Source organism: Acomys minous (assembly GCF_964271855.1).
Source record: "Acomys minous genome assembly, chromosome: 18".
Lineage (NCBI taxonomy): Eukaryota > Metazoa > Chordata > Mammalia > Rodentia > Muridae > Acomys > Acomys minous.
This window is the reverse complement of record NC_140501.1, coordinates 59,084,435-59,104,198: the sequence shown is the minus strand read 5'-3', so window position 1 is coordinate 59,104,198 and position 19,764 is coordinate 59,084,435. Positions and strand designations below refer to the sequence as shown.

General features: G+C 45.4%; 1 protein-coding gene across 5 annotated transcripts in view; it reads right to left on the bottom strand.

Annotated features, from left to right (window-relative positions):
- The window catches only part of ATP8A2 (ATPase phospholipid transporting 8A2), a 543,049-nt gene that overhangs the window by 333,526 nt on the left and 189,759 nt on the right, over positions 1-19,764 (bottom strand). For all 5 annotated transcript variants that reach the window (XM_084768271.1, XM_084768273.1, XM_084768274.1 and 2 more), the window contains 6 exons: positions 19,250-19,299; positions 16,778-16,847; positions 14,450-14,534; positions 12,995-13,134; positions 10,949-11,087; positions 2,200-2,264 (listed from right to left, as the gene is read on the bottom strand). In XM_084768271.1, the coding sequence (XP_084624397.1) occupies positions 2,200-2,264; positions 10,949-11,087; positions 12,995-13,134; positions 14,450-14,534; positions 16,778-16,847; positions 19,250-19,299 (549 nt within the window). The remainder of the gene's footprint in view (positions 1-2,199; positions 2,265-10,948; positions 11,088-12,994; positions 13,135-14,449; positions 14,535-16,777; positions 16,848-19,249; positions 19,300-19,764) is intronic.

Here is a 19,764-nt window from a genome sequence, read left to right as displayed (position 1 = left end):
TGGGTCTTCAATTTTATTCCACTAATCCCCCAATATGTTTCTATGCCAGTACCGTGCTGTTTTTATTACTGTTGCTCTGTGGTACAGCTTGAAATCAGGGATAGAGATTCCTCCAGAAGCTTGTTTATTGTAGGGGAATGTTTTAGCTATTCTGGGATTTTTTTTGTTAGTTTGTTTTTCTATATGAAGTTGAGAATTGCTTTTTCAAGGTCTGTAAAAAAATTGTGTTGGAATTTTTATGGGAATTGCATCAAATCTGTGGATTTTTTTTTTTTTGGTAAAATGGCCATTTTTACTATGCTAATCCTACCAATCCACAAGCATGGGAGATCTTTCCATCTTCTAATAATCGTCTTCAGTCTCTTTCCTCAGAGACTTGACATTCTTGTCATACAGGTCTTTGACTCGCTTGATAGAGTTACACCAAGATGCTTTGTATTATCCATGACTATTGTGAAGGGTGTTGTTTCCCTAATTTCTTTCTCAGCTCATTTGTCATTTGTGTACAGGAGGGCTACTGATTTCAGTTAATTTGTATCCAGACACTTTGCTGAAGGCGTTTATCAGTTATATGAGTTCCCTGGTACAATTTTTGGGCTCACACATGTACACTATCCTATCATCTGTGAATACTGATACTTTGACTTCTTCCTTTCCAATTTGTATCCCCTTGATCTCCTTCAGTTGTCTTATTGCTCTAGCTAGGACGTCAAGCACTGTATTGAAGAGATATGGAGAGAGTGGGCAGCCTTGTCTTGTCCCTGATTTCAGTGTGATGGCTTTAAGTTTCTCTCCATCTAATTTGATATTGGCTATTGGCTTGGTGCACATTGGCTTTGTTGTGTTTAGGTATAGGTCTTGTATCCCTGGATCTCTCTAAGACTTAAGCATGAAGGGGTGTTGGATTTTGTTCAGCATTTAATGAGATGATCGTGTGGTTTTTTTCTTTCAGCTTGTTTATATGGTGGATTACATTGATGGATTTTCGTATGTTGAACCATCTCTGCATCCCTGGGATAAAGCCTACTTGATTGTGGTGGCTGATCACAGTAAATTCTACAGCTCCAGCTGACCAGACCCCACAAATTCTTCACATAAATGGCCCAATAGTCTTTCCTTCCCTCTGAAATGTCACAAGCCAGGCCTCCCTCACCTGTGCAGCTTTCAACCTTCTCATCCTCCAAGCTCCTATGGAGCAGCTCCCTGAGCTCTCAACACCCAATGGCTTTTCTTGCCCAAAGTTCTAAAGTCCTTCGCACTCCTCTCCCCAACACTGTCAAGTCCGCCGCAGCAATACCCCATTATGCTGGTACCAATGTGTCTTAGTTAGGGTTACTATTGCTGTGATGAAACATCACGGGGAGGAAAGGGTTTATTCAGCTTACACTTCAGTGTTTGTCATCAATGGAAGTCAGGACAGGAACCTTGAGACAGGAGCTGATGCAGAAGCCATGGAGGGGTGCTGCTTACTGGCTTGCTCTTCATGGTTTGCTAAGCCTACTTTCTTATAGAACGCAGGACCACCTGCCCAAGGATGGCACCCCCAATTAATGGGCTGCTGGCCCATCAAGCACCAAATACGAAAATGCCCCACAGACCTTTCTACAGCCCAGTCTTTTGGAGGAAGTTTCTCAGTTGAGGCTCCGTCTTCTCCAGTGACTAGCTTACATCCCATTGACATAAAACCAGGCAGCATAGGCGGGAATACACACGCCTATAAAACATCTCTGGCACCCATAGTGTTCCATTCTCCATGATCTGTTGGCATCCGGTGTTGGAGAATTAGGTACACCAGTATCCCATTGCTTCATAAATCTGAGCAATGACCAGCACTCCCTCCCTCTTGGGAGGCATCGACCAGGAAGAGCAACCCTAGGAACCTCCACGGAACCAGCCACTACCACTTTATGGAAATCCTAATAGAATCCACTGCTTCATGTAAAACTTCATAGTTAACAAAGCCAAACACCATCAGAACTGACCCATTTTAAACGTGCAGTCCTGTGTGAGAACAGTGTCACTGGGAGGTTCTAGTCTACAGACTAGACGTATAGCGTTGAGGCTTTCTGGCACGCAGTCATAAAGACAAGCTAAACACAGTCACTTTACAATTGTCTTAGCGAAGAGAAATGGGTTGATAATTATAGATACATAATTTAACACAGCTATGTCAGATATAATATATGAGAAACAACTTACATCTAAAGAGTCCTCCTTCAACAGGATAAGGGCCATGTTCTGTGACACCAGCCGACAGGAATACCCTGAAATGGAGAAGAGACAGCCTGTGAGTGTCCTTCTTCCTGTCCCTTCCTAAGTTTCCAGTGGCCGCTACAACCTCTCTTCCTTCTAAATGATTTATTACTTTAATTTTTTATTTGTGTGTGTGTGGGTTGTATGCACACGTGTGTGTGTGTGCAGTACTCAACCTCTGCCCTTGAGTGAAAGTCAGAATAGGGTTCCTGGTGTTCTCCCCACCACTACCCTCCCGTTTCTTCGAGGCAGGGTCGTGCCCGGAACCTGGAGCCCATGTTTTTTTTTTTCAATCAGGCTGGAAGCCAACAAGCCCCAACCGTCATCCTGTCACCATCCCACTTGAGGCTGAGGTTAGACACAGATGCAGACACCCACCCTACAAGCTCCCTTCTTATGTCCGCCTCATCACTATTGACTAGGGGACTAGGGGACATAAGCCTAAGGCGACTTCCTGGCAAACAGCTTGAAAAACTGGCCAGCAAGGTCTCTGTGACTAATGACTAAAATAAGTCCTTGTCAATTTTCTATAGATTTTTTTTTCTTTATTCTGGCTACTCCTGCACAGCATTAAGATAAACCTTGTTATACCTAAATTAACAGCAAACAGATTAAGGAGACGGGTAGAATCTGCGCTGCTAGTCAGCATGGCTACTGCACAAGCAAGATCACTTTTTCTCTCTAAAGCTGGCAATTCTCAAAAGCTTTAAGGAATACTCGTATACCAAGGGAGTTGCACCCCTGCCAAAATATCAGTGCACTCTCCATTTAAAGAAGTGAACCTAAGCTTAAGGGAAAAGATACAAAGATTAAAAACAAAAGAATCTCCAATTAGAATAAAAAATTTTAACCTTTTTCTTAAATCAAACTATAACTAACTCTCTAACAAAAATAACATTAAGAATGTTTGACAAAGTCTCAAAAATTGTATTATTTTACATTAATCTAAAATTAAACTGTGTGTGTGTGTGTGTATGTGTGCGCGCGCACGCATCATCTCCCAATGAAACCAACTGGTGCTGCCTCCTGCCTATGGAGGGGACGTTTCTAGCAGGTCACTTCCCTCTAAATCATGACAAGTCTGCTGGGCCTCCTGGACTAACAGTGCTGCCCACAAGAGCTAAATAGCCTGACTAACAAAAACCCCAGTACCATGCATGAGAAAAATCTGTTTGCGTTGTTGGACAGGCTAAGCCAAGTAACTCCCAAAAACAATATTACTGTTGCCCTTTGTTTCCCGTCAGAGGTTAAAGGCAACTAAGTTCCCGCTGCTGAGGACCGTGCACTTCAAAGGCAGGAAGATTCGAGCTGGATCTAACCTGAAAGCCGCCTTCTTGCCATCTAGCTTTCACAGCATCAGAAAACACTGTGTAAGCTGCCAGGTGGGGGAAACAACCTATAGTCCTCCCCAGCAGTGACACCAATGACCTGTAACAATGACCAGCACGGCAAAAAGAGCCTTAAAGGTGCAATAGTGGCACCCACATCTCAGCAGCAACCAACAGCTGTCTAACTGGACTTAAGGCCCACCCAATAGGAAATCATGTCTAGCTAACTACCTGGGGCTAGAGAGGTCATTACCCTTAGAAAACAAACTACTACCTCTGACAGACACAAAGCAGAACTCAAGACAGAAAAATAAGGCCAAGAAACAGTTTTGTGGTTGTAAAAAAGAAATAAATATATTTTCACATGCTTATTTTGGAATGTTACACCCTAACTTTCACTAAAGATTGTCATTTGTTCAAAATAAATATTTGACAAAGCACCCAGAAGACAAATTACAAAGACAAAAATAATGGCTTGGAATAAAAATATTATTTTTGAAGCCATATTTAAAAAGTGTATTAATTACACAAAGAAGTAACCTTGAGCTTCTCAAGCTAAAATTGTTCTTAAAGACCAAACTAGTATAGAGGGAGCATTCCTTATCCCAAGTGCCCGAGACTAGATATGTTCCAGACTTGTAGGGCTTTTTCAAAGTACTTATTTAAGGTCTTCAAAAGCCTCAGAGACCTACAGAATGTGGCATTTAAAGATGTTTACATTATCCTAAAGATTCTTTGACAGGACAAGTTATCTCCTGGCAACACTCAGCCTACCTCAAAGAAGATGATCAACATCAAAGAACCCTCTTTATCGAGTTGGCTTCAAATGTGACAAACCAGCCACTGGGCAAAATGTCCTCATTCCTGCCACAGACAGGATTCTGCCTAAAAACGGGCAGCTTAGATGCAGGCAAAATCGGTGATGGCTGAACTCTGCCAAGACAGGGTAAGTAAACCCTTAGTAGTTCCTGCCTATCAAATATCTCTGTCAGAGATAATGGGCTAGAAGGCTGAAGATGATGCCCCAACGATATTGACAGTGTTGGGTGACTGTTTAGGCAGTGAACCATCTCAGCCATATTTTCATTTTAGAAACTGCTAACCTGCACTTCCAGTTCACTCAGGCAGTTAAGTTTTATCCCTTCTCAAGTCTCTGATGGGGTTAAAGACCACATAGTTTAGTCTTACAGTCAAGTTTAGTTGATTGGGGATAACATCTTTTTAGATCAGTATAGATGATTTAAGTTAATAGAGATGAGATATGATAGATATTGACTTTCATTCAAAAACTTGGACCCAACAAAGTAGGAAGGATGGTTGCATCGGGCTTGACAAAGGCAAATGGCCAAATCACTATGAATGTAACATTCATTTAACTCGTGATTGTCTTATGGGTCTTCCTGCTGTATGTAGTTTGTCTTATTTATATGTAGTAATATAAATGTATACGTTAAAAAAGAAATTATTTTTTAAAAAGCCTGCCTTAGTGTTAAAATATTTACCTAAATATTGTAGGCTGAGCATTTCAAATCAAGAAGTCTAAAATCCAAACTGCTCCAAAGTCAAATGATTTTTGGATTTGGGAACATCACAGATTTCAGAATTTAGGATTAAGGTTGCCAAAATTGTGTCAGGGCCAATTTAAGGAGATTCCAGAATTTCTTCAAAACCTGGCTTCTGAAATTGGAGATGGGGCACTCGGGGGCATGAGGCTGCCTCACCATTCTAAGATGCGTGCTGTGTTTACATTCTAACAACTTGACTCCAAGCTGCTAGGGGCTTTGCATGTTCAAGTTTTAACTGGAGGCTTTTTCTTAGTGGAACACATCAGAAGAGGTGATTTGTAGATTTGGTGACATTCGTTATGTTTGGGATTATTGGCTTTCTTTAGCAATTGTTTATCTACATTTCTACCTATAATAGCTTCAAAGTTAAAATCAATTAAAACTTTTTAATGTTGTGTGTGTGTGTGTGTGTGTGTGTGTGTGTGTGTGTGTGTGTGTACATTAGAAGAAACCCCTACAAGTCAGTTCTCTCCCTCCACCACGTTGGTTGAAGGCACCATGTAGGGTCTAGGGAGCAAACTCAGGTCGTCAGGCTGGGCAGCAAGCACATTACCCACTAGGCTATCTCACCAACCCTAAACTCGTTTTTATGGCACTTGGGTTTGAACTCAGACCTTCACAGTCTAGTCCTCTACCACTAGTTTTACTACCAACTGTCTTGACATTTTTAAGTATATTTTTTCCATAATATCTTAGAAATGAACTTAGTCCAATTAAGTTCTAGGATATTTGTGTCTTGTTAGTGACACAAGTGGTTTCCATGGACAAACGACCATCTTGCCTTTGAGGACCAGGCCCCACATGCTAACTAGTTGTGTTGGGAGGAACTGAAAGAATTTTTTTTTAAGGATTAAAATTTTGTCATTAGAGTCTAAAGTGGGATTTCAGAGGAGACCTTTGTGGTCCCCACAATTATCACTTCCTTATTACCATGGGACAATCATTTATTAAACAAGTTTTCAGTCTGTATTACTTTTCCTAGGAATGTGGGGTTAACGAGACCAAAATGCTACTGTGTACTCACTCCATTTTAAAGTCATGAAGATGGAAATAATTTTCATCTCAAATCATTTCTAAGTTGTCAATGTGTGCCAGTCTGTCAATGTCCCTGAATTTTGCTAAATATCCACTGAGGCTTTTAAACTCTTATGTTTTTACAAATTTATTTAAAATAAAAAAAATAAACCCTATTACATACATTGAACATATAAAAGATTAGAAGCTTACTGTTAAAAAAAAAAATCAGCTCTGGTGCCTTTTCAGTCTGCTATTAACCATGCACGGCCTGTTCCTCCAGGGGAGAGAGACATTCATTCCCAGGTAAAGTCGGGCCATACCAGTTACATTAATGGCAGAGGTTCCAACCTTGGTAGTTGTTGATCTCTCTCTCTCTCTCTCTCTCTCTCTCTCTCTCTCTCTCTCTCTCTCTCTCTCTCTCACACACACACACACACACACACACACACACACACACACACACAAAGACTTGTATTTCTTTACAATGCGCAGCTAAAATGGCTGCCAGGCATGTTACAATGGAGTTGGGGCACCTGCGTTCTCCAACTGGGCCGTGAGTTAATGATGAACTCAGTGGAGTAAGAACGGATGCTAAAATGCTAACTGTGTAGCGGACTGTGAGCCTGGCTGGTTCTGTAGTCGTTACTAGCAAATGCAGCTGATGATGCTCAAGGGAGCCCTGGTGCTAGGGGTCACAACTTGCCCTAAAGGTCAAACTGAAATACAGAGAGATGACATAACCCAGCTTGAGTCACATACTCTATGCATGTGGTATCCATTTCCCAGGAGGAAAAAGAAATGTGCTACAAAACAGAGACAGGTGAAAAACTGAAGGATTTCTAAAAATAAACAAACAAGCCAAAAAAAAAAAAAAAACCAGTTCATAGAATAGACAAAGTCAAGTTGGTACCCTTGAATCTCAAAAGGTCAGCACTTACTTCCATGGGCGAGGGTCCCTGAAGAGGCTACAGTGTCTGAGGGAAAGGTGCCCGTGAGCCAGGTTCTCTGAGAACTCTGTTCCTTGGCTCTAGCTGACGGGCCTTTGCCTGGACCTTCTGGTTCCTACTACAGTAGCCTACGAGGCCGTCTTGTATCATGGCGCCTACTACTGGTTTTCATCCATCCACAGGCAGGAACTCATTCACTTAGGTTCTCAGGAAACAACTGAGAACCTCCAACACAGCCCACTTTTATGGGCAGGCACCATGTTGAATCACAATGATAATAATAGTCTGGTGTTGATGTGATCCCAGAATATAGGGTCGGGAAGGCTAGATTCTTTCCAGTCTTCCAAACATGTCTCCACAGTAGTCCAGAGTTAGATGTGTGGATGTGTGGGAATATGAGCTCTCTGCCCTCCCCCTCACTTTCTCCTCAGAGGGATGCATTAGTTTGGAAAGCTGAGAGGTTTAGTTTGGTAATGTCTTTTAGGGTGAACTGTTATTCTATTGTCTTATAAATCACTTCCTGCTCTAAGATCTACAGACTATAATGTCTGACTTCTCTGACTGCTGATCATACTTGGGTAGTGAGAAGAATACGAGCCTTTGTAGGGTGCTGTTTATTCGGGTGAGAAGTCACCCCAGGGGTGTCGCTTTCAGTCCCTGATGGCCATCTTACAGAGCTCGAGATTCAAGAGCCTAGACCTCAATTTACAAGTGTGGGTCAACTTCTTTACCTGGCTCCTCTCCAAGAATTGATCTCGCTTCATCCAAAACTATCAGAAATCAAGGACAGCACACTTTAGGTTGGTGCTCACACTAAATCAAGTTAAATGTCCCAAGCCTTTTGAGGGCAAGTGGTCTATGGTAATTTTCTGAGCAAAATCCAACCTCACTTTCCAAATGACACAAAACAGCTTCATCTGCTTCTCCTCAGACGCCCTTAATGTTCGCTTTAAATCCGGGCAAGTGTCATTTATTTATCGCCCTCCTCCTGCCGCACTGAAAAGAACGTACTTGGGGGTTTCCTCGTAATGCTTTTGTGTACCTTCAGTTGTCAAGCAGCATTTTGCTTAAATTGCTAACTATAAAATGAAGCAGAAATCCAGGATTTAAAAACTGCAGCTTGCTTCGGCAGCTGTTGCTCACATAAAATCCTTCCAGGAAACCCCTCTGCATCAGTGACAGTGAATTTCTCAAAGTCTGGGCCGCCTGAGCCGTGGGAGGTCCCTAAGGGTGAAATGCTAGCCAACAAACAGGGAAACAATTAGTCAAAATATCCGCCCCCCCCCCCACTCCCGCCTTTTGTACGTGAAAATCAAATATAGGCCTTCCTTCTGGACCTAATGTAAGGACTTCCAGGAGGGATGAGAGAGCAGCTGTGGGATGTTAAATGGGGTCCAGGCAGCCCTGCTCAGAGCATCCCAGCACCTCAGTCAAGATGGGTCTGCAACTGTGTGCCAACCTGTTTCCTGTTACCACCCTGATTTTAATTTTTAAAAAAAAAAAAAAAAGGAATCTAACATGTGTATTCGTCTACTAAAATCTGAGTTTAAATTATTCCATTTCTTTTTGTTTGAAAATACCTGGCAATTTTAACAAGAGGAATAATGGTGTTCCCTTGAATAACAGGCAGAGTGATAGCACTGGATTTCCTGGCTGTGAAAAGAAGACTTTGGAGTCGGACACATACAGGCTGAGCTCCGCCTCCTCCCCATTAGTTCAGGGCCCTGTTTTCTGGTGGAGTTCAGCAGCTGTGACATCCAGATGTTCTGCATCAGAATCCAGGCTCCTCCTCATGTTAGCACTATCCATCCTTTCCTTTAAGACTGTCACATACTTGCTTGAAGTTTGCAACTTTACATGTTAACGATGCACGTCACCCAGGACACGGGACAATGAGGACCAGTTTCACTTGAAGGTTACCACATCTTATCACTGTCAGAGGCAGGAAGCACCCAACCAAGGGCAGCAGTCAACATGCTAGACCCTCTGTGAACGGGGCTCATAGGCTGCAGCGTGGAAAACCCTGTTTAAGGCCAGAACTGCAGAGGGACCAATCTACATACACGTGTGGAAAAACTGCACTCAAGAAACAAGTGTCGCCCCTTCATGTGAAACGGTAACTGGCACGCCACCGGGCTAAAGGCTCAGAGGTTTACTTTCTAGTGAAAGCGATGGGTCTGTAGAGAAATGTCACCACACTGTTGTCCAAAGTCAGACCACTTGAGTGACAGACAGCAGCTCAGATCTGCGCAGTCCACTGTGGATGTCTTAGAGACTCGGCGAAAACTCGTCCTGTTCGCTCAGTGAGGAGAGTCAGTCCTCTGAGTAAAGACTTTCTTTCTTTCTTTCTTTTTTTTTTTCTTTTTTAGTTCAGACTTTCTATCATGTTTTCTTCTAAAGTGAGCTGGGGCAAAGTGTGTCCATGAATAAATAATAACATAATTCCTGAATTTTTTTCTTTTGTCTTTTTTGGCAGCGCTGGGGATTTGTATGCGCCAGGCAAGCATGCTTTACCACTGGTGACATCTCCAGCTCATGTTTTACAAATCTATGTATTTATTTTATAACAAAAAAAAAATGCCAGCTCTCATGAGACCATAATGCCATCGACCCAGGTGGTTTAAAGGTAACTGAAATGAGCAGAGTTAGATTTATTTTAAGTAGTAGTGGCTTCAGCTCCTTTTTTAAGCCTAAAAGTGATTTAGTTTTATCTATTTTTTCTTAAGGACTTTTTAAAGGCAAGCAACCAACAGTGCTTTCTGATATTTTCGTACATGTCCATTGCTGGTCTTTGCTCATTTTCACCCCTTGCCATGCTTTCCCTCGCTCCCTTCCGCCTCCAAATAACCCCCTTCCCTTTCTTGGCACGTGAGTGTGTGCATATTTATAATGACAGCTAGGCTCCTCACACTTTGCACGTGCGGCGCTAACCTCTCTCTTCTCTTCCATTATCCCTGCTCCCTCACCCCCACCACTTCAGACTTCCTCTCACCCTTGTAAGTCCCCTTCAACTTTCATATCGCATGCGTGTGCTCATCTGGACTTGTCCCAGTCTACCTGTGAGAGAAACGCGCGGCACTCGTCTCCCTGAGGCTGACTTACTCAGCTCAATATGTTAAGAATCTCCAGTTCCACCCATTTCCCTGAACTTGACATCAGTTCATGCTTTACAGTTTAGGACTATTGTGCATATAAGGCCTGCACTCTATCCATCCATCCGTTGGAGCGCAGAGGATGATCCACATCTGGGCTATTGTCCACAGCGCATCCGTAAACACGGATGTGCAGGTCCCTGTTGTACACTGACTTAGGCTCCTTCAGAAATACGCTTGAGAGTGGCACAGCTGGATCACACAGTAGTTCAACAACCCCGTGCGTCATTGACAACGTGTTCCTCCTTGTGATGCTCAGCAACAAGGTTGTTAAAGAAGGGTGGGAAAGGCAGAAGTGCAAAGCCCTGAGGAAGGCCCACTCAGTGGGAAAGTCACTCACACTGGCTGTAATTATAAAAGGTAGCCATGAACACTTAAATCTAGGGGACATATCTGTCAGAGAAAACTAGGGGGAGAAAGGCATCAAAATAATATGTATTGTCAACTCCTGAATTCTCTTTTTTAACTAATGTGTGTGTATTTGTGTGTGTGTGTGTGTGTGTGTGTGTGTGTGTGTGTGTGTACATTTCTAACAGGCAGAACAGACCCACACGAGCATTTCATTAGAGTCTGGGTGGATCTTTGAAACAAAAGAGAGAGATCCAGAAACTGCCAACACACTTGAAGAACACAAATTATTTTTTTTTTACAAGAACCAGCCTTGGGAATTTTAGGAAGTTGATTACCGATATTAATCGCAGTTTCTTGTTTGTCTCCTGTTAACACCCAGATTTTGATTTCAGCCTTCAGCAGTGTAGCGATGGTTTCTGGAACGCCAGCTTGAAGACGATCTTCGATGGCTGTAGCTCCAAGTAACAGTAAATTCTAGGTCAGAAAACATCATCAGTTAGAGGACCGTTCCGGCACCCCCTGGTGTCCCTTATCAACTACTGTCACCTAGGTGTGAACCGCTCACACACCACTGACCACGCTGAGCCACTCTAGACATTCCCACCAATCATTTCCATGGTTGGAGGGTGGCAGGGTCATGTTCCATCTTTGTCAACTTGACGCGGGCTAGAGTCACCTCGAATAAGAGCCTCAACTGAGAAAACGCCCCCATTGGATGGGCCTGTGGGCAGGTCTCTGGTGCATTTTCTTGACTGGTGGTTCAAATGGGAGAGCCCAGCTCACTGTAGGCAGTGCCATTCCTGGGCACATGGCCCTGAATTCTATAGAAGGCAGGCTGAGCGAGCCATGGGGAGCAAGCACGTAAGCAGCATTCCTCCGTGGCCTCTGCTTTAGTTCCTGCCTTGAGTCCCTGCTCTGATTTCCCTCTACGGTAGGGAGCAAGTGAAATCCTGAGTGAACGTGTACGCTTTGACATGGGCACAGCCATGCCAAGAACCAATGCTTCGGGCCCATCTCAGAGACAAAGCCTTGCTTGGGTGAGGCTCAGATGAATAGCAAAGCTTTCCTCTGGTCCCAGAGCAAATGTTGATGGTGTGTGCAAAAGTGTCCGCCGCAGCTTTCTCCTCCAGGATAGTTGTGGCCCAAGGACTGTCCCCTACAGAGTCTGCAACTACTGAGATTAACTAACCTGCCTCCTTGCTCATCTGTTTACAAAAACCCTATCTCCTTGTTTGTCTGTATGTTTTAACCCACTTCCTTATACATCTATCCACAATAACCCATGCCCCTTGTTCAACTTACATAATAAACACACTGTGCTCCCAACATGCCACAGCTGCTCCAAGCCAGCATTCAGACCGCCCAATCCAATCCTAGCCCTTCCGTGTCCACATGTCTGTGTGTTTGTCACTTTTCCTCATCCCCTCACTGTCCCGGTGATGGTTTGGGAACCCAAAGCTCCTGCACAAAGGCACAGCAGTCCACGAGAGACTCTAACCTGTAAGCTGGAGTAAACCCTTTCCTCCCCAGGTTGTTTTTGCTCGTCGTGTTTATCACAGCAGCAGAAAGCAAACTGAGACACTGGGCACATTAGCATAGACATCATGCACACACACACACACACACACACACACACACACACGTGTGTGTGTGCACACGCTCACTCACAGTATATATGTACATGAACAAGAACCTACATGCAACCCAGCATATTGACTCTCTGTCTCTTCCTGAGAGTAGACCAAACATTGGCCCAGCCACTGAGTTCTGTGAGTGGAGCACTGTGTACGTGTGCTTGCGTGCGTGTGTGCCTGCGTGCGTGCGTGTTTGTGTGTGTGTATGTCTGTCTGTATTTCTTTGTGTGCACCCACACAAGCCAGAGGACAACCTCAGGTATCACTCTCCTGCTACCGTTGTTTTGAGGCAGGGTCTCTCAAAAGTTAGCAACTTGCCACATAAGTTAAGCTGGCTAACCCTTACGTCCCAGAGACTCTCCTGTCTCCACCCCTCTAGTCCTGGGGTCACCAGCAGGTGCCATCATACTCTGCTTTTTTCTTTTTGACACAGGTTTAGAGAATCGATCTTGGATCCTTGTGCTCAGAGGGCAAGTACTTTAAGATGAGCCATGTCCTTAGCCTGTACGTACTAGTTTTGACCAGATAGCTAAGGTTTGCATTAATACCTGACCTCAAAGAGGGTAGAACTTTCAGACAACCTAACCTGAGACCACCCCAAAGCAAAGGAATGGTGAAAAACTGCAAGTCCACAGAGACCCTTAGAAAAACAACACTATCACAAGACACTATTCCTATCCAAAGATTCTGCTCAGCAAGTGCGACCCCCTTCACTGGGCAGACTCCTCCACTCGCTCCTGCACTTACCTTCTCGATGATCTCATAACACTCTTCCAGCTTCTGGGCTCTGTCCTTCAGTATGATGCTGGCCTCTTGATAGACTTTCAGCCACTCCTCATACTCAGCCTCAGTGAGGTCCGCATAGGCCACACACAGAGTCCGCAGGCCTGCAAGACAGCCGCAGGAAAGGGGTGAGAGGCAGAGCACAGCCCCACGTAGGGGACATCACACGGCACTTTTTGTGTCGATGTGCTCAAAACGTAGAGGCCCTCTGCTTCTTTGGTCCTCTAATTGAACAATCGCAAAGCTACAAAGGGAAGATTTACAATATCCTACTACGATGGTTAATAATGATTGTTAGCGGGATATGATGTGGAGTCACCTAGGGAACAAACGTGTGCCTGCGAGGAGATTCTAGGTGCAGGTAGGAATGCTGATTCTAGCTAGGAGCGGTCCTGCTCCATGGGCCATGTCCTCTGTCCCAAGCAGAGAGAGGAGAGAGCCCACTTTCATCTCGCTCTGCTTCCCAGGATGCAATGCGAACAGCTGCCCCAGCTCCTGTCATCGTGCCTTCCCAGCCACAATGGAGTGTACCCTCAATCTCTGAACCAAAATAATCCCCTTCTTTCTTAAGCGGCTTTTGCCAAGTATCTTGGTGTTAGCATTGAGAAAAGTAACTCATACCCTCCCCTCGCCTGGGTTTTCGTATAAAACAACACACACTGCCCTTCCTGTACATTTAGGAGTGCACGAGATCACATGAGTGAATTTCCTACTGCAGAGAGGTACAGAATCTGTGTAGCTCAAGTGTGTGTGTGTGTGTGTGTGTGCGTGTGCGTGTGAGTGTGTGTGCGTGTGCGTGTGCGTGCCACAGGCAGGTAGGAAGCAAAGGAGTCAGGAAGCCCATCTCAAGAGATCAATACAAAGCCCATTGTGCTACACTATGGACGAGCTGCGCTCTCCAGCAGCCATGCCCTCACGGGTGTGCATCTGCGTCTAGACACAGAAGCATACCACAGTGAGAGAACAGCCCTCGGCTCGTACGCAGCCATCATCACGTCCACCAGCAGGAAAATCCAAAGGCTTCCAGAGAGTTCCTTTCCTGCTCACCGTGAACAGGGGGAACTATTATCTGCTTAAGTCCTGGACCAGGTCAGAGAAATGACCCCTCGAGTAGCCAGGGGAAGGGACAGTGTAATTCTATATGCCGTGGCTCAGCTGCCTTCTGTTTTAGGGCCACTTGTCACCTAGCAGAGTTGAACGCAGGCAACTGAGGTTGGGCTGGGCCACTTACTTCCTCACTGTCACATGATGTAAGAGGGGACAAAGGAAGGCAGCTGAAACAGCAGTCCTGGGAAGCAAGTGGCTCTACATGAGAAGCACACACCTGTTCGACAGCACAGCTGCCCATCCACACAGCAGCCACGGGCACATGAAGGCTCGGCTGCAGGGTAGAAAATAACATCCCCAAACTTCACTTACCTTCTGTGGCAAAGTATTCCAGGTGGCATAATGTCTCCTCCATGTACTTTGAGTCTTTTGAGAGTCTTTCAAAGATTACATTATCCTGTGAAAGAAGAAAACACTCACGGAGACTGGCAAGGCCCAGAGGACTTCTGCCGGTGGGCACGTGAAACAAGGTTTTCCTTCCTAAGTGTTTACCTAGCGTACATGAAAATACTTGACTGGGCAAAGAGTGGAGCTCTCAGTTGGGCCAAACATGAGCTTTGTAAAATGTGCCCAACAATACAAAAAAGAACAGCAGTGTCGGGGGAGATCCTGAGAGCAGAGACACATCGAGGCTACTAGGGTGCTCACACTTGCACACACTTGCACACATCTGCAAAACTCAGACTCTCACAGCTTTGCACAAGCTGAACACCCGATAGCTTAATGGGGGTGCTTCAGATTCGGGGTATTTCCAGGTTCTGGAGTACATGTGTATACATATGGTGTATCAGAGATGGGGACTCTATCTAAATGGTGTATGTGTTGTGTCCACCTTATTCACACAGCCTGGAAGTCTTTCCAATGGCTCCATTTAGACTGGAACACACACTATGTTAGTTGTGGAATTTTCTACTAAGTCATGTCAGTTCTTGAGAAGTTTTAGATTTTTTTTAATTTATTGTATTTTTTATTCGTGTGTGTGTGTGTGTGTGTGTGTGTGTGTGTGTGTGTGTGTGTGTGTGTGTCATAGCAAGAGAATCCAGGGTCAGAGGACAACCTGCAGGAGTCAGTTCTCTCCTCCCAGCAAGTGGCTCAAAGGATCTACTGAGGTGCCCAGGCTCAGCAGCAGGCACCCAGCCCTGCAGAGACAGCTCAGCAACCCAGATCTGGGATTCTGTTTGTTGGTAGATTTTTGTTGTTGGTTGTTTGTTCCTTTGTTTGTTTGAGGCAGGATCTCACTGGAGCCCACAGATAATCTGCTTGCCTCTGCCTCCCAAGTGCTGGAATCAAAGGTGTGAGCCACCACGCCCAGATAATTTATTAGTATTTTTAATTACAGGTACTCCCCTGGTAACATCTTTATGCAGAAGTGAAAAGAGTAAAGCGCATACCCTAAGTTATTCAAATGCAGCCTCACTTACTAATAACAGGAGTTCCCCTAACCAAAGTGACCACAGGCCTGGAGCTCTTGCTTCTGACTCCCTTTTGATGAGCAGTAGCCAGTTGGGCACCGCCTGTAGCTCATCCTGACAGGCAGGAATGGGTGCTTGTGTGCTCGTGATAACCCTCTATGTAAATAAGCATCTCAAAACACTAACCACTTTGAAAAACTAAACTAGTTTGTTGGAGGAGGGGGGCAGGTTTGAACAGCACTAACCATGCAAGAATGTGATGCGCGTTGGCAGCATTTTCGTGCCAACCCTCTCCTGGTGCCATAGCCTTTCTCTTCCAGCTGCTGCCGCTACGGCAAGCAGCACACAAACAGAGCCTAAAAACAAGGTCATGGGGTGCTATGACCTTGATGGCTTTATCATAAAAGGAGGATTCTTTTTTTGGTCCAAATTTAAAGCCTTTAAAAGCCTCATATATAGCTTATCTTCAGAAAGCCCTAATCATAATGCATTCCTAACCGTGACTAATAAAGGTGAGCAAGTTTCACAGCTCATCACTGATCCAGGTTCAGTATCTTACTCATGGCATAGATCCACACTTGGATATGAATTTTGTCCCCACAGCACAAATCTCGATCTCTCTGTCTTTCTGTCTCTGTCTCTGCCTCTCTCTGTGTCTCTGTCTCTGTGTCTCTCTCTGTCTTTGTGTCTCTCTGTCTCTGTCTCTCTGTCTCTCTGTCTCTCTGTCTCTCTGTCTCTCTGTCTCTCTGTCTCTCTCTCTCTCTCTCTGTCTCTCTCTCTCTCTCTCTCTCTCTCCTCTCTCTCTCCCCCATGAATTAAAAACTGAACCATAGCAGGTAGGAAAAATAACTACTGGGGAACCAGCAACATCAGAGGACAGGACAGTGATCGCAGGTCAACATGGTGCCATCACCTCTGTAGACACCAAACAATGGTGGCAAAACCAGATCTGGAACCCTTGCTCCAAGGAGGCTGGGTGGCACGGAATGGATTCTGTGTGGCACGTCAGGGATCCAAAGCTCACTAGTGCTAAAAGCAGGTTTTTCACTGCCCACTGCCCACTCTTACCTAATGCCACCTTGAACCCGTGCTCTCGGTGGCTTGCTAGGGCTCTGTTTCAGCTTTGGGCACCACCATGGTGGATGCGTGAACAGCAGTTTGGAAAGCGATACATTGGCAAAGCAGCCTCCAAGCAGTTGGCCAAGCACCACACACCACTGATACTTACGGCTCCCTTGCAGTAGAGTCGAAGTTGTCCTGATGGTGTTCGAACAATGACAGACATTCTTTTTCTATCACTGTAATGGTATTTTTTTTTAAAGGAAAGGAAAAGAAAAGGAGAAGGGAGAAAAAGCCATTACTGGTTGGCTTTATAGGACCCAGGTCCAATAACTGAATACAAGTCAAAACAAATGGTGCCAAGCCTGGACATGTCAAGGCCCATTTCTCCACAGCTTTTCCCCCAAAGCAAAGGTTCGACTGTATACCTGACTCGTTTACACCAAATGGACAGAAGCCTGTATGCCTCGCCCTGCCATAAGGGCTCACTGCACAGCTGACTGCGAATGGGCCAGACGTGGGACGTCTGCGCATGAGCTCTGCACTCTGAATCACTGCCAACCCTTTGGATAACCATCCTCTATCGCACAGCACCAGAGCCATCCCTCCTGAAGAGCAAGCTGGGAGAAGCAACATACACGTCAACAGCTCCTCACACGGCTCCTTTCCATTGGAGAAGGAAATGGCCAGTCCCTAGACCCGCTCCATGCAGCACCAGACACTTTTCTCTCCTCTCACTGCAGCACAGACCCTTCCACATACATTTGTCATCAGGGTCAAGCCCACTTGCTGGGGGCTCAGTGACTTCTGCTGCCTGAGGTCCCCTGAATGAATGCTCTTTCCCACCTCTGCAGTGTTGACCCACTTCCCACTGACCACCACACCCAAGCATGCGAGAGCTGCCTTTCTCCCTCCCTCTACGCATCCCTGTGCTTTGCTGACACTCCCTTCAGCTGGGACGCATCCTCCACCCTGTGCCTGTTCCTCGGGGTGACTCCCACAGTCTATCCCACAGGGCGCTCTGGGAGGGTCCTTCACTCTCTCTAGCATGTTGAGTGTTCTTTGCAATGATATGTGGGCTGCTTCAGCTTCTTAATGTACAAAGGATATGACTACCAGCTACTCCAAGGAAATCTTAGAGAAGGGAATGCTGTCGGGAGAATGATGTATCCAGGTAAAAGACTCAGAATCTGTAACCCCAATCAGCATCTCTTCTCATCTTTACTCTCCCATCACTTTAAACACTAGACCCATAGTCATCTGTTGTTGTTATTGCACTGCTTTCTGCTTCCTCTTTGGCTGGTTGTTAACAGCTCGCTGCAGTGAATGCAGCCCAGGGCAGTTTCCAACAGGAGATGTGTCAGGGGCTGGAGAGATGGTTCAGTGGGCAAAGTGCTCACAGTGTAAGTATGAGGACCAGAGCACAGTCGCCAGCACCCAAGTAAAGCCGGGCGTGGTGGTATGTTTCTATGACGGGGCAGGCAGGTCCCGGCTTTCCACTGGCCGGCCAGCCTCAACAGTGATTTCTAGACTCAGTGAGAGACTGTGATGGCTATCTGTCTCAAAAACCAAGGGGGAGGGTGATGGGGGAAGATACGTGATTTCTACTTCTAGCTTCCATGTGCACAGGGATGGGAGAGTACACACATGTATACAACACACACACACACACAGAGGAGAAGGAGACAAAAGTCCAAGGGGCTGGAAGCTTCACAGAGACACACTGTCACCATGTGTGTATGAACCGCCGCCATCATCTGGTTTCCTATAGCTTATCTGACCCCAAGGGCTTCTCAGCTACAGAGCCAAGCTCACAGCTCTCGGCTAAGTGTCAGACAGGAAAACCTTCCCTCTGAGAGAATATAAAAACATTCCCCCTTTCAAGTTATTTGTGAATAATTTAACAAAAGTGTCTAGAAAACTAAGTATTTTCTTTCTTTCTTTCTTTCTTTCTTTCTTTCTTTCTTTCTTTCTTTCTTTCCTTTTTCTTTGTGGCTGTCCTGGAACTGACTACTTCACAAGCCATGCTTGTCTCAAACTTAGGGCAGTCCTTCTGCCTGAGTTTTTCAGAGGCTGGTACTTTATGCCTGAGTCACCATACCTCGCTCCCTCTATTTTCAATATCAGGAAAGGGTGGTCTGGAGGCCAAAAACAAAAACAAACAAACAAAACACGACAGGACTTTGCTCCAGTACTAGAGGGCAGCTCTGCGGGCGCCACTGTGCGATGCTGCCCCTCTGCCCTAGTACTGACCATCCAATGTGCATGAAGAGAGAGACTTATTCAGACACGGCTCCTCGGAATAAACGAAGAATGCTGTGGGGGAGTGCCCCGCCACATTCTCTAAACCATGTAACCATGTCTGCGGCCGATGATGCAATAACGCCCGGCTCTAGGAGGCTACAGGCAAAGGAGGATGAAGAGGTTTAACGCTGCTGTCAGAAGAAAACAGGGGAAAGTGGGCAGCTGCACTCCCTTTAGTGAAATCCTTGGGTTCTATGAGGAGGGTTGTGGGGGGAGGGGCATTTATCTTGATTAATTCCTAAATAGAAATCATGCCACATGATCAGTAAAATCTGCAGGTGAAGCAGTTAAGTATATATGACATGCTTCATGCCAAGTGTATGAAAGAGAAACACACCTAGAAAATTCCAGAACATTGAGGATTCCGAATGTCTGTTCTTGTCCCATCTACAAAACAGAAAAAAGGAGATGGGGACTCTTACCTGAAGTACCAAAATGTTAAAATCTCAAATCAATCACCTCTCCTAATCACATGTGTACACACGCACACACGCGCGCGCGCGCGCGCGCGGGGACACACACACACACACACACACACACACACACACACACACACACACACACACACACACACACACACACACACACACCTCCGCTAGCTCTCTCCACAGGCATCCAGAGTCTGGACTGTGTTCTCACAGTCTGGTGGGGTCAGAGTGCCCTCTTCTGGTAGCAAGCTCTCATTTTCCTTCTGTGACAGGGCTCCTAACTGCTCTGTGGCCACTTCAAAGCACTGAAAAATCAAAGCTGCACAGCAGCATCTGAAACTTCAAGCCAGCTCTGCCTGTGAATGTAGAGATCCACACATTTCATCATACATACATATACATACATACATACATACATACATAC